General features: G+C 41.2%; 1 protein-coding gene across 11 annotated transcripts in view; it reads left to right on the forward strand.

Moving 5' to 3' along the window:
- The window catches only part of SCAI (suppressor of cancer cell invasion), a 190187-nt gene that overhangs the window by 131674 nt on the left and 42940 nt on the right, over positions 1-15573 (forward strand). For all 11 annotated transcript variants that reach the window (XR_012424403.1, XR_012424400.1, XR_012424401.1 and 8 more), the window contains 4 exons: positions 9073-9174; positions 9434-9535; positions 10614-10692; positions 13319-13418. Coding sequence is in view for 3 of the 11 variants with exons in the window: in XM_045372623.3 (XP_045228558.2) it covers positions 9073-9174; positions 9434-9535; positions 10614-10692; positions 13319-13418 (383 nt within the window). In the remaining 8 variants the exon portion in view is untranslated. The remainder of the gene's footprint in view (positions 1-9072; positions 9175-9433; positions 9536-10613; positions 10693-13318; positions 13419-15573) is intronic.

The following is a 15573-nucleotide window of genomic DNA, read 5'->3' on the forward strand; positions in this document are numbered from 1 at the left end:
ATGGAAGCAGAATTATTTCATATATGTTAGAATGTCTATATGTATGCACATAGGAAAAAGACTAGGAAGAAATTTTACAAATATCTAAGTTTTATCTCCGAATAACCAAATTATAGGGATTTTTATTTTATTTTTTACAACACTCTAAAGTTTCCAAAGTTTCCGGCCTGGCACAGTAGTAGCTCACACCTGTAATCCCAGCACTTTGAGAATCCCAGGTGGTTGGATCACTTGAGGTCAGGAGTTCGATACCAGCCTGGCCAACAATGGCAAAACCCCATCTCTACTACAAAATGCAAAAATTAGCCAGCCATGGTGGCATGCACCTGTAATTCCAGCTACTCGGGAGGCTGAGGCAAGAGAATCACTTGAACCCAGGAGGCGGAGGTTGCAGTGAGCCAAGATCACGCCACTGTACTCCAACCTGGGCAACAGAGCGAGACTGTCTCAAAAAATAATAATAATAATAATAAAGTTTCCAAAATGCATATGTAATACTTTCCAGTCAAGCTAAAAGGGGCGAGGAGTTGGTGTTTTTTGTTTTTTTGTGGGATTTTTTTGAGACGGAGTCTTGCTTTGTCACCCAGGTGGGAGTGCAGTGGCATGATCTTGGCTCACTGCAAACCTCCATCTCCCAGGTTCAAGCGATTCTCCTGCCTCAGCCTCCCAAGTAGCTGGGATTACAGGCACATACCGCCACACCTGGCTAATTTTTGTATTTTTAATAGATACAGGGTATCATGTTGCCTAGGCTGGTCTTGAACTCATGACCTCAAGTGATCCTCCTGCCTCAGCCTCCCAAAGTGTTGGGATTACAGGTGTGAGCCACTGCACCTGGCCAGGAGTTGTTTTTGCGTAAATTTGTCAAAAGTGAATTTCAAATGTTTTTTCATGACAGAATAGCCCCATGATGATGAGATTTAATGTACTAGAAATGAAATTTACTGGAAATTATACCAGTAAATACATTTTTCTAGATGTGTTTTTTACACAAGTTTAGTTTTGGATCCTATCCTAGCAGCTATCAATCATTTTTGTTATTGTTAAATTTTTCTGGTATTTCTCCATTTTTGGCTTTTATGACCATTATTTTGCAAATATCTACAACATTTTTGAAATTATAGTATGAATATACTAAATGGAAAAATTTTGAAACATGTTTATGGTTTGTATAGTTATATTATCTGAAGGCTCGGTATTTTTCTCACTTTTAATTCAAAGAAAATTTTTCTAATCAGAAAAATATAAATTAAAACCAAATAAGATAGCACTGACCCAGATGATTAAAAACAAAAGAGACCAAGAAACTGATAATAGCGTGTCCTGGCAACTAGTACAAGAACTGAATATTTCATACTTTGTAGAAATAGAAATCGATAGATTTACTTTAGAAAAATGGCAGGCATTATCTAGTACAGCTGCATATATGCACACTCTATGACCAAGCATTTCCAGTATTTTCTTATTGATCTGTAAGAGTTCCTAATATATTTTACATGAAAGTCCTTTGTCAGATTTATGTATTGAACTATCTTCTCCTACTCTTGTCTTGCCTTTTATTCTCTTCTAGTATCTCCTCTCTCTTTCTCTCCTTTTTTTTTTAACGTCTGTTAAAATATTTATTAGTGTCTACTTCATGCCAGACCCCCCTGTTCCAGACACTGAGATTCCAGTGAACAGAAGTCCTTAATTTTAATGTAGTCTAATTTATAATTTTTTTCCTTTCTGGTATGAGCTTTTTTGTGTCCTATTTTGAGAAATCATTGCTTACCTTACCTTTCATATTTAGATCTATGATCTCTGTGGGATTTATTTTAGTGTGAAGTATGGGCCAGATTTTCTTTCTGGATTTCTGGTAGACCTAGCACCATTTACTAAAAAGACCGTCTTTTCCCTACCACACTGTAGTGTCATTTTTATCATAAATCTGATGTTCAAATATATTTGACTCTGATTCTGTTCCTTTGGTCTGTATGTCTATTATGCTGATACTTCTGACTTCATTATTATGGCATTTTAATAGGCCTCGATATATTGTAGTAAATGAAATATTTATTTTTTCTAATTTTTTCTCTTTCATTGATTCTGATTCTTTTTTTTTTTTTTTTTTTTTTTTTTTTTGAGACGGTGTCTCGCTCTGTTGCCCAGGCTGGAGTGCAGTGGCCGGATCTCAGCTCACTGCAAGCTCCGCCTCCTGGGTTCACGCCATTCTCCCGCCGCAGCCTCCGGAGTAGCTGGGACTACAGGCGTCCGCCACCATGCCTGGCTAATTTTTTGTATTTTTTTAGTAGAGACGGGGTTTCACCGTGTTAGCCAGGATGGTCTCGATCTCCTGACCTCGTGATCTGCCCGTCTCAGCCTCCCACAGTGCTGGGATTACAGGCTTGAGCCACCGCGCCCGGCCTCTGATTCTTATTTTTATTTCCTTCTTCCTATTTTGAATTTAATTTGCTTAGATAACTGACTTTAGTTAGTTAGTTAGTTAGTTAGTTAGTTAGTTAGTTAGTTACTGAGACAGAGTCTTGCTCTGTCTCCTAGGCTGGAGTGCAGTGGTGCAATCTCAGCTCACTGCAACCTCCGCTTCCTGGGTTCAAGCGATTCTTCTGCCTCAGCCTCCCTAGTAGCTGGGACTACAGGCGCATGCCATCACGCCCAGCTAATTTTTTGTATTTTTAGTAGAGACAGGGTTTCACCGTGTTAACCGGAATGGTCTCAATCTCCTGACCTTGTGATCTGCCCACCTCGGCCTCCCAAAGTGCTGGGATTAGAGGCGTGAGCCACCTCTCCTGGCCAACTGACTTTATTTTCATTTTTGAGACAGAGTCTTACTCCGTCCGTGAGGCTGGAGTGCAGTAGTGTGATCTTGGCTCACTGCCACCTCTGGCTCCCGAATTCAAGTGATTCTCCTGCCTCAGCCTCCCAAGTAGCTGGGATTACAGGCATGTGCCACCACAGTGACCCAGCTAATTTTTGTATTTTTAGTAGATACGGGGGTTTCGCCATGTTGGCCAGGCTGGTCTTGAACTCCTGGCCTCAGGTGATCTGCCCCCCGCTTGGCCTCCCAAAGTGTCGGGATTATAGGTGTGAGCCACTATGCCCTTTTTCCTCTTCTAATATAAAAATCCTGGGCTGGGTGTGGTGACTCATGCCTTTGCGCATGGTGGCTCATGCACTTTGGGAGACAAAGGGGGGCGGATCGCCTGAGGGTCAGGAGTTCTAGACCAGCCTGGCCAACATGGCAAAATCTCATCTCTACTAAAAATACAAATATTAGTCGGGCATGGTGGCATGCACCTATAATTCCAGCTACTTGAGAGGCTGAGGCAGGAGAATTGCTTGGACCTGGGCGGCAGAGGTCACAGTGAGCCAAGATTACGCCACTGCACTGCAGCCTGGGCAACAGAAGAAGACTCCATCTCTAAATAAATAAATAAAATAAAAATCCAAAGCTGTAAAATTCTCTTTCAGCATTACTTGAATTTTTTTCTACATATTTTGATATTTCGTATTTTTTTTCCAATCCTGCTCCTTCTATAATATTTTATATTTTTTATTTTCTTTCAGTTGAATGTATTTTCTAATTTCTTTTTTAACTCTTACCGACAGTATATTGCACATCTCCAACTTGAGTTTGATAATTTTTTTTTTCAGTACTTTGAAGATTTAATTTCTTTATCTTTTTCTCTCATTTCTGTTGACAAATTGTCTGTTAGATTTATTGGTTACATATTATATTCCACTAAAGGAAATGTTTCATTCCTCTGTGTGTTTTTAAGATATTCTCACTTTCTTTGATTCTTTGCAGTTTTACTGTGCTGTATTCAGGTGCAGTTTTCTTTATTTATCCTGCTTGAGGTTCACAGAGTTTCTTGAATCTATGGGTTTGTCTTTCATCTGTTTTGAAATATGGTTATTATGTCTCTGAATATTGTTTCCCTTCTATTCTTTCTCTCCTCCACTTCTAGGACTCAGTTATATGTTTGTAGACCGTTTCACAGTGCTATATGTGTCTGTTATATTCTTTTCTGTATTTTTCATCATTTTTTCCTCTCTAGGTTTTAGTTAGGCTGTTTTCTGTTGACTTCTTTTTCATTTCACTAACCTTGTCTTCTGACATGTTTAATCTGCTATTTAACCTTATATTAAGTTTCATATTTCACATATTGTCTTAGTTCTGGATTTTTCCATTTGATTGTTGCTTTATAGATTAATTTTTTTTTCCATAGCCTGGGCTGCGTGATGAAACCCCATTTCTACAAAAAATACAAGTATCAGGCCAGGCAGTGGCTCATGCCTGTAATCCCATTACTTTAGGAGACGAGGCGGGTGGATCACTTGAGGTTAGGAGTTCGAGACCAGCCTGACCAACATGGTGAAACCCCATCTCTACTAAAAATACAAAAATTAGCCAGGCTAATTAATGAGTGGTGGCTCATGCTTGTGATCCCAGCTAGTTGGGAGACTGAGGCAGGAGGATCGCTTGAACCCTGGAGGCAGAGATTGCAGTGAGACAAATTCATGCCACTGTGCTCCAGCCTGGGTGACAGAGTGAGAGTCTATCTCAAAAAGAAAAACCTAAAAAATAAACCTTAGTTGGGTGTCGGGCGTGTGCCTCTAGTCCCAACTCTGGGAGACTGAGATGGAAGAATCACTTGGGCCTAGGAGGTCAAGGCTGCAGTGAGCCATGATTGTGCCACACACTTCAGTCTGGGTGACAGAAGCAGACCCTGTCTTTTTTTTTTTTTTTGAGACGGAGTCTTGCTCTGCCGCCCAGGCTGGAGTGCAGTGGCCGGATCTCAGCTCACTGCAAGCTCCACCTGCCGGGTTTACGCCATTCTCCTGCCTCAGCCTCCCGAGTAGCTGGGACTACAGGCGCCCGCCTTGTCACCCGGCTAGTTTTTGTATTTTTTAGTAGAGATGGGGTTTCACTGTATTAGCCAGGATGGTCTCGATCTCCTGACCTCGTGATCCGCCCGTCTCGGCCTCCCAAAGTGCTGAATTACAGGCTTGAGCCACCACGCCCGGCCAACCCTGTCTTAAAAAATTTTTTTTTTCTTTTTAGAGACAGTATCTGGCTCTGTCATGCAGGTGGGAGTACAGTGGCACCGTCAGGGCTCACTGTAGCCTTGAACTCCCAGGCTGAAGTGATCTTTCCGCCTCAGCCTTCCAAAAATGTTTGTTTTATAGAGATGGTGTGTTGCTGTGTTGCTAAGACTGGTCTCAAACTGGTCTCAAGCAATCCTCCTGCCCTGGCCTCTCAAATGTTGGGATAATAGGCTTGAACCACTGCCCCTGGCCCTTTTTTATTTTTTAGTAGATTTTAATTCTCTGGCAGAATTCCCTATGTCTTCATTTCTGTTCTACCATGTCTATTTTGTTGATCACACTTAGTATGTTATTTTAAAGTCCTTTTCTGCTAACTACACTCTCTAGTTATACTAACTATAACTGTGTTGGTCTGTTCTATTGCTTGTTTCTCACTTTTAAAATTATCATATTTATATATATAGTTATTATATATCTGATAATTTGCTTGCATACTACTTATAATTAAATCCCCCAGCATTATCTTTCTTTCTTTTCTTTTCTTTTTTTTTTTTTTGAGACAGGTTCTTGCTCTGTCGCCCTGGCTGGGATGCAGTGGCATGATCTTGGCTCACTGCAACTTCTGTCAATTGATTCTCCCACCACAACCACACCAGTAGCCAGGACTACAGGCGCACCCTACACGCCCAGCTAATTTTTGTATTTGTTGGTAGAGATGGGGTTTCTCCTTGTTAGCCAGGCTGGTCTCGATACTCCTGACCTCAGGTGATTCACCCACCTCAATCTCCCAAAGTGCTCGGATTACAGGCCCTAGCCAGCACGCTTGGCCTGTTTTTACATTTCATTTATTGTATTTCTTATTTTTAAAAGTATAGGCTGGGTGTGGTGGCTCACGCCTGTAATCCCAGCACTTTGGGAGGCTGAGGTGGGTGGATCACGAGGTCAGGAGTTCAAGACCAGCCTGACCAATATGGCAAAACCCCATCTCTACTGAAAATACAAAATTTAGCTGGGCATGGTGGCGCACGCCTGTAGTCCCAGCTACTAGGGAGACTGAGACAGAAGAATCGCTTGAACCCAGGAGGCAGAGGTTGCAGTGAGCCAAGATTGCACCACTGCACTCCAGCCTGGGCAACAGAGTGAGACTCCATCTCGAATGAAAGAATGAATGTATTAGGTTATTTTCTACATATTCCTTTGATTGGCTTAATCATTATTTTAATTACATCTTCTATTTAAGCATATGAAACAAACTTTTTTTTTAAGAGACAGGGGGTCAGGGGTGCATATCTCATTGTGTTGCCCCTTCTTTAATCCCTGCCTCTTGGCTGGTCTCGAGCTCCTGGCCTCAAATGATCCTCCCACCTCGGTCTTCCAAAGTACTGGGATTACAGGTGTGAGCTGCCACACCTAGACTTTTGCATGTTATGTATGATGTTTGCATCATCCTGTTTCTGTTTACTGAATCAGGGGTGCCTTTTTTCTTCATGCATTTTACGATTTTTGTTTGTGAGTCTTCTTTGATGTAATTCTATCAGCTAGAATTCTTTAAGACCTGAATTGAGGATGCCTTCTTCCAATGAAGATATGCATTGCTTTTTCTCTCAAAACTTGGGGGCATTATCAGTTTTTGTTCTCTTTAAGTAAAAAACCTTATAGATTTTTCAGCCATGCAAATAATGTTAATTCAGATTCCCAGGCCACATGAGAATCAGCATATGGCCATGAATTATTGGGGGAGACTTTTATTGATCTCTTCTCAGAACAAAAGCTAAGGTAGAGTTTCCTTCATGTTTATGTCTCTGGAGCAGATTTGTTTCTAGTGTTCTCTGAGGCCATATCTTTTTGTGCATCCAGTTTTATTTGGGCATAGGTGTATGTGTGGGAGGGGCCATCTTCCAACCAGCCAACCAGTTCTTAGCCAGATGCTACCCTTACTGTAGGAAAACAAGGTATTAGTACCCACTTATCTCCTTAAACTTCTTCCCCTTCTTTAATCCCTGCCTCTTGGCTGGGTGCAGTGGCTCATGCCTGTAATCCCAGCACTTTGGGAAGCTGAGGCGGATGGGTCATCTGAGGTCAGGAGTTCGAGACCAGCCTGACCAACATGGTGAAACGCCATCTCTACTAAAAATACAAAATTAGCCGGGCGTAGTGGCACATGCCTGCAATCCCAGCTACTCAGGAGGCTGAGACAGAAGAATCACTAGAACCTGGGAGGCGGAGGTTGCAGTGAGCTGAGGTTATGCCATTGCACTCCAGCCTGAGCGACAGTGTGAAACTCACACACACACACACACACACACACACACACACACACACGTGTATATTAAATGAATTAAATGTTTGAAAGGGTAGTTAGTAATCTTCATAAACTTGTTCTCATCTTAACCAAATAATTCCTCTTTTTTTATTTGATAGAAACAGGTACTTTATAAAATTCTCATCTGTTTTATTACCATGTATGTTCCTGAAGTTCTGTATAAGTATTACTGAAATTGGAAAAGGATACAGACTTAAATATTGTGTAGGGCCAAAACGTATGGAAGAAATTACTATAAAATATGGATCATAGGCTGGGTGCGGTGGCTCACGCCTGTAATCCCAGAACTTTGGGATGCCAAGGTGGGCGGATCATCTGAGGTTGGGAGTTCAAGCAGCCTGACCAACATGGAGAAACCCCGTCTCTACTAAAAATACAAGTAGGGTGTGGTGGCGCATGCCTGTAATCCTAGCTACTCTAGAGGCTAAGGCAGGAGAATCGTTTGAACCTGGGAGGAGGAGGTTACGGTGAGCCGAGATTGCGCCATTGTACTCCAGCCTGGGCGACAAGCGCGAAACTCCGTCTCAAAAAAAAAAAAGGATCACAGTTGTATTTCAGCATAGCTAGTTCATCAAAAGTTAGCTCTTTTTTCCTTCATGTAGCAAAGATTACTATCAAACTTCTGTGTATAGAATTTGGGCTGGAAGGTCAGGCATCGTGGCTTATGCCTGTATTCCCAGCACTTTGGGAGGCTGGGGTGGGCAGATGACTTGAGGTCAGGAGTTCGAGACCAGCCTGGCCAACATGGTGAAACCCCATCTCTACTAAAAATACAAAAATTAACCAGGCATTGTGGCACATGCCTGTAATCCCAGCTACTCCAGAGGCTGAGGCAGGAGAATTGCTTAAACATGGGAGACAGATGTTGCAGTAAGCTGAGATCATGCCACTGCACTCCAGCCAGGGCAACAGAGCAAGACTATCTCAAAAAAAAAAAAAAAAAAAAAAAAATTGGGGCTGGAGATCCTTGTGGTGTTACTGAAAAACTTGCCCCTCACATAGCACACTACTACACATGTGAATTCATCCACCAGTCTTTGGAAGTTAACATGTTTGTAGAACCTAATATAGTCTCTGTGCTGCTGCTTTTTTGTTTTGTTTTGTTTTTGAGACAGGGGTTTCACCCAGGCTGGGATACAATGGCACGATCTCGGCTCACTGCAACCTCGCCTCTCAGGTTCAAGTGATTCTCCTGCCTCAGCCTCCTGTGTAGCTGGGATTACAGGCATCCACCACCATGCCTGGCTAATTTTTGTATTTTTAGTAGAGATGGGGTTTCACCATGTTGGCCAGGCTGGTCTTGAACTCCTGACCTCAGGTGATCCACCTGCCTCAGCCTCCCAAAGTTCTGGGATTACAGACGTGAGCCACCATGCTTTGCCCCCTGTGTTTCTGTAACTACTTAAAAAAACAAAACCTGAGGAAGTTTATTAATCAGTAGACATGTATATGGCTGGAGAGGTATGTGATAAAGCAAATATTAAAAAATGCTTATTATAGGATCTAGATGATGAACATATGGATGTCACTGTAGAATTCTTCCAATCTTCCCATCGCTTGAAAATTTCCATAATGAAATATTAGAGAAAAAGGTACCCAAAGCCCTGAAGTACATGTGAAAGTCACAATTAGTAATGTGATAAAAGTCTTCAAAGTTGCGTGTTGCATTAAGGCTAGGTTGTGTTTTGTTTTTTTTCTTGCAGGTTAAGTTCAGTGAACTAACTGTTGACATGTTCCGGATGTTACAAGCTCTGGAAAGGGAGCCAATGAATTTAGCTTCCCAGATGAATAAACCAGGAATGCAGGTAATTTCTTCTTTACATTTGCAAGTTTGGTAACCCTCTGGCTGCTTCTCTCCTGATAGAACGCTGATTATTCAACAGATACTACAAACTTATTGAATAAAGAATAAACTTGATGAGACATGGAGAAATAGATAAGCATAATCATAGTAAGACTGAGTGAAAATAAGACTTACTTGATAAGGGGTAGTGAAAATAGGCATTGATAATTCATTTGTCAAATGCAGCTTATATGTATAATGTTTTCTGTGTGTACATATAGGAATCAGCTGACAAGCCTACTAGACGAGAAAATCCCCACAAGTATCTTCTCTATAAACCAACCTTCAGCCAACTATATACTTTCTTAGCAGCATCTTTTAAGGTATGTGTGATCCAGTACTTTTTACTATAAGGTGAAAGTGTGCCCTAAATAGAATCTAAGAGTCACTCTTTTGAAAAAATATTTAAGAGTTTAGGTAAAATATAAAAATGAAAAACTGCCTTTAGAATAATGATCCTGATAATAGATATTTTTGTTTTGTTTTGTTCCTTTCTTTCTTTTTTTTTTTTTTTTTAACTTCTGGTAAGCTGTGAAATAGCTGTTTTGGAATGAAAATTGCTTATGATGTTGTGATTATTCCCATCATTAATTAATGATAATAGTGGTTCTCCTTCCTCCAGCTTTTTATTACTCAACGATTTTAGGTGTAACAGTGCAGAACTGGCCAGGCGTGGTGGCTCATGCCTGTAATCCCAGCACTTTGGGAGGCCAAGCCGGGTGGATCACCTGAGGTCAGGAGTTCAAGAACAGCCTGACCAACATGGAGAAACCCCGTCTCTACTAAAAAAATACAAAATTAGCTGGGCGTGGTGGCACATGCCTGTAATCCCAGCTACTTGGGGGGCTGAGGCAGGAGAATCGCTTGAACCCCGGAGGCGGAGGCTGTGGTGAGCCAAGATTATGCCATCGCACTCCAGCCTGGGCAACAACCTTTCAAAAAAAAAAAAAAAAAATGCAGAACTGAAAAATAAAAGCAGAGTGCCTAGGCTTCTTATATACTCAAAGAGCTCTACGAAACATTTAGATCATCTGAAAGAATTATGATAAATAGGAGAATTCTTCCCAAAGTCCACATAGAGAAAGCCACAGAAGGGACTTTGGCTTTTAGCCATATAGTCAGGATCTTTACTTCTCCTTTCACGTTTTCAGAGAATATTCTCTAAATCATGGGGTTTTTGAAGCAGAGAATGTCTTCACAACTTTTGACAATAGTTATAGATTAATAATGAATCTCTGCTTTGTCTATAAAGTCAGAACCAAGAAGAGCATTTCTTCACTTGGAAAAGACAACAGTGCATTCTTATTTATTCCAGAACTTTAAAATGTCATGAACTTTAAATAAAACCGTGTTGTTTATCCCTGTTTGTTGTTTTGTGTATGTGATTTTCTTTAATTTCAGGAGCTGCCTGCCAATAGTGTGCTTCTGATTTACCTGTCGGCCACTGGCGTTTTCCCCACAGGTCGTTCTGATAGTGAAGGTACAATAAAGGAATGCTCCCTGTTGTGAGCAGGGCTTGAATTCTCTTTATTTTCTACAAGACGATGGCCCATAGCCCACAGACCATCTCAGGCTTTCCAGACAGACTTCCAAATTTGAAACCTGGTCTATTTGTTGATTGGCAATTTTGTAGATACCCCAGTCTGTCGTATTTTCTGAAATGTTATATGTCAAAGCCCATAAATCATCAGAAAATTCATATATTAAATGCATGCTTCACTATCAAATTTATCAAAAGCATAATATGTAAATCCATTTAGATATACATAAGGAGTTTGATGTTTCAAAGTTGAAAAGGATGATGGAATAACCAAGCCTAATGATGTATTTCACATCTTTGAATTTTTCTGAGCTTTCAGTGCATTGGGGAATCCGGTCAATGGCTACATGATGGCTGAAAGTCTTTGTAGAAATCAGTGTACTTTTGTAACTGTGAAAGTTCAAGCCCTTGTCATGATTTTGTTTTCTGTCCTTGATTTTGTTTTATGAATTCAATCTGTAGAATATTGGGATGCTGTTTCAGAATAAAAACTTAAAACTGTCCAGAACATATGAGTCCAGAAATTGGTCAGAATAGATAAGTAACTTGGATGTAAATAAGATAATTAAATCTTTGCCTGGGCAAAAAAAAAAAAAAAAAATCTTAACATCCTTAACATTTTCCTCTTCATTTGTTTGTTGAAATTTGCATTCCTTTATAAAATGCATGTCCTTGCCATCTTCCTTGCATGACCTACAGATTCTCTTAAAATGTTAAAATGAAAACAAAACAAACCTCTTTAGTGTTTTCATTGCAGTGATTTTTTTAAGATATGAAATATAATACAACATTAAAAGTAACGTAAAAAACTAGTTTTTTGTGATAGTACTTTTATTTATAATTATCTTTATGTCATATACTGTTAAATCAATTTTCTGGATCTCTGCTTAACATATTGACTTTTTTGCTTTTTTCAAAGTATGATAGGTTATCGTACTTTGATAGGTCCTTTGAGAGAGATTATCTGAACATCCCACAGTTGCTGTTCCATTTAGACAGGAGTTTAGCTAATTCTTATGAATTTAGTGGGAAAAGGCTAACTTCAGAACCAGAACTAAAGTGCTTGATATGATAGTGATAATAATGGATTTTTTGCATGCTGAAATCTGGCGATACATTCTTTTTTTTTTTTTTTTTTTTGAGACGGAGTCTCGCTCTGTCGCCCAGGCCGGATCTCAGCTCACTGCAAGCTCCGCCTCCTGGGTTTACGCCATTCTCCTGCCTCAGCCTCCCGAGTAGCTGGGACTACAGGCGCCCGCCACCTCGCCCGGCTAGTTTTTTGTATTTTTTTTTTTTAGTAGAGACGAGGTTTCACCGTGTTAACCAGGATGGTCTCGATCTTCTGACCTCGTGATCCGCTCGTCTCGGCCTCCCAAAGTGCTGGGATTACAGGCTTGAGCCACCGCGCCCGGCCTGGCGATACATTCTTTTTTTTTTTTTTTTTTTGAGACTGAGTCTGGCTCTGTCGCCCAGGCTGGAGTGCAGTGGCCGGATCTCAGCTCACTGCAAGCTCCGCCTCCCGGGTTTACGCCATTCTCCTGCCTCAGCCTCCCGAGTAGCTGGGACTACAGGCGCCGCCACCTCGCCCGGCTAGTTTTTTGTATTTTTTTTTTGTAGAGACGGGGTTTCACCGTGTTAGCCAGGATGGTCTCGATCTCCTGACCTCGTGATCCGCCCGTCTCGGCCTCCCAAAGTGCTGGGATTACAGGCTTGAGCCACCGCGCCCGGCCGATACATTCTTAAAGGTGAAGTTTTTGTGAATGAGAATTTTCAAATTCTATTCAAATATTTTCCTAAATTTTACAGTTAGTGGCTCATTTAAAATTGTATTTACTTATGAGATTAAGATTTCATTCTTTAAAAAAAGAGATTATTTTATTCTGCAACTTCCTTTTTTTTTTTCTGAGACAGGGTCTCACTCTGTCATCCAGGCTGGAGTGCAGTGGTGTGATCATAGCTCACTGCAGCCTCAAACTCCCTGGCTCAAGTGATCCTTCTGCCTCAGCCTCCTGAGTAGCTGGGAATACGGGCACCTACCACAATGCTCAGCTAATTTGAAAAATTTTTTCGTAGAGACAGGGTCTCACTGTATTGCCCAGGCTGGTCTGGAACTCCTGGCCTCATGCAATCCTCCTGCCTCAGCCTCCCAGAGTGCTGGGATTACAGGCATGAGCAACCATGTCCAACCAACTTCCTTTTAAAATAATAGTGTTAAACCTGAGATTTTAAGTTTGCTTGAAATGTAAAGGTCATTTCGAACATCCCAGATCTCCATTCCTTTTATTACTTAGAATAATGATGCCATAGATTCTTGTTTTGTTTCTCATTATATTGTTTGAAGAACTGCTGAATAATCAAATGTTTTTGAAAATGTTGAAACTGACAACATACTGAAGTCATTTAAATACTCCATTAAGTTAAAATGTTAAATTTTAAAAGAATTTAAATGTTGTGTAATTGTCTTCCCTTGAATCAATGAGGGATTCACACGGTACCTTTGTATTTGAACATCAGGTCAGTGTTACTCTTCAACTGAAGTCTAGGATTCTTCCCTTTGTTTTTATAGGTCCTTATGATTTTGGAGGTGTACTTACTAATAGTAACCGGGATATTATTAATGGAGATGCTATCCACAAACGAAATCAGTCCCACAAGGAAATGCACTGGTATGTATTCTGGTGTCTCCTCTTGTTATAAAAATCATACCTCTGTCTGTAAATATAAAAAATATTAAGTAAAATGGGGAGTTTTTTCTAGTACTAGAATGATTTCCTTAGACTAATATTTTGGGACAGACCGGAAACACTTATTTGGATTCCAGCAATAATTCAGGCTCTGTCTATCCTAGGAAATTAGAACTTTTGGTTGATATTCATTGAATAAATATTTTATTGAGTATCTGTTGTATGTTACACACTGTTTAGTCACTAGGGATATGTCAGTGAACAAAACTGCATTCTAGTTGGAGACAGTATATATATACATAAATAAATATGTCAGGACATGATACGTGTAAAATCAATACGAACTTTTTTTTTTTTTTTTTTTGAGACGGAGTCTCACTCTGTCGCCCAGGCTGGAGTGCAGTGGCGCGATCTCGGCTCACTGCCAGCTCTGCCTCCAGGGTTCACGCCATTCTCCTGCCTCAGCCTCCTCAGTAGCTGGGACTATAGGCACCCGCCACCATGCCCAGCTAATTTCTTATATTTTTAGTAGAGATGGGGTTTCACTGTGTTAGCCAGGATGGTCTCGATCTCCTGACCTCGTGATCCGCCCACTTCGGCCTCCCAAAGTGCTGGGATTACAGGCTGAGCCACCGCGCCCGGCCCAATACGAACTTTTAAACAAATTTTTTTCTTTAGAGACAGTCTTGCTCTGTCACGCAGGTCAGTTTTGATTTCCTAGCCTTAAGTGATCCTCCCACTTAAGCCTCCCAAAGTACTAGGATTACAAGTGTGAGCCACTGTGTTTGGCCCAAACTTTTTTTTTTTTTTTCTTTTTTTGAGATGGAATCTTGTTCTGTCACCCAGGCTGGAGTGCAGTGGCAGGATCTTGGCTCACTGCAACCTCTGCCACCCGGGGTCAAGCGATTCTCCTGCCTCAGCCTCCTGAGTAGCTGGGATTACAGGTGTCGGCCACCACACCCAGCTAATTTTTATATTTTTCACCATGTTAATCAGACTGGTCTTGAACTCCTGACCTTGTGATCCACCTGCCTCGGCCTCCCAAAGTGCTGGGTTTATAGGCGTGACCCACCACACCCTGCCACATTTTTTTAGATTTTATTTTTTTAATTGAAAAATAATCATTGTAAATATTCCTAGGGTACATAATCATGTTTCTGTAGTTACAATGTATCATGATCAGATCAGAGTAATTAGCATACTCGTCATCTCAAATATCCATTCTTTGTGTTGGAAACATTTAATATCTTTGTTCTAGCTATTTAAAACTATAATATAGGCTGGTAGCGGTGGCTCACGCCTGTAATCCCAACACTTTGGGAGGCCGAGATGGGTGGATCACTTGAGGTCAGGGGTTTGAGACCAGCCGGGCCAACATGAAATCCCGTCTATACTAAAATTACGAAAATCAGCCAGGTGTGGTAGCTTGCGCCTGTGGTCCTACCTACTCAGGAGGCCGAGGCAGGAGAATCACTTGAATGCATTAGATCGAGGCTGCAGTGAGCTGAGATTGTGCTCCAGTCTGAGTGACAGAGTGAGACTCCATGCCAAAAAAACAAAAGAAAATAAAAACTATATAACATTATTAGCTATAGTCATGCTACAGTGGTGTAGAACTCTAGAACATAATCATTCTATCTAGCTGTAATTTTTTATTCTTTAACAAATCTCTTCCCTGTCCCTCCCTTCCCCTACCCTTCCCAACCTCTAGTACTGAATTTTTTTTTTTTTTTTTTTTTTTTTGAGATGGAGTCTTGCTCTGTCGCCCAGGCTAGAGTGCAGTGGCACAATCTTGGCTCACTGGAACCTCCATCTCCCAGAGTCAAGCCATTCTCCTGCCTCAGCCTCACAAGTAGCTGGGATTACAGGTGGCCACCACCACACCTGGCTAATTTTTTAATTTTTCATAGAGATGAGATTTCACCATGTTGGCCCATCTGGTGTCGAACTCCTGACCTTATTCTCAGCCTCCCAAAGTGCTGGGATTACAGGCCGGAGCCACCATGCTGGGCCTGAATTTTTTTTTTCTTCTTTGAGACGGAGTCTTGCTCTGTCGACCAGGCTGGAGTGCAGTGGCCCCATCTTGGCTCACTGCAAGCTCCGCCTCCCGTGTTCTCTCCATTCTCCTGCCTCAGCC

This window comes from Macaca fascicularis, chromosome 15, assembly GCF_037993035.2.
Source record: "Macaca fascicularis isolate 582-1 chromosome 15, T2T-MFA8v1.1".
Lineage (NCBI taxonomy): Eukaryota > Metazoa > Chordata > Mammalia > Primates > Cercopithecidae > Macaca > Macaca fascicularis.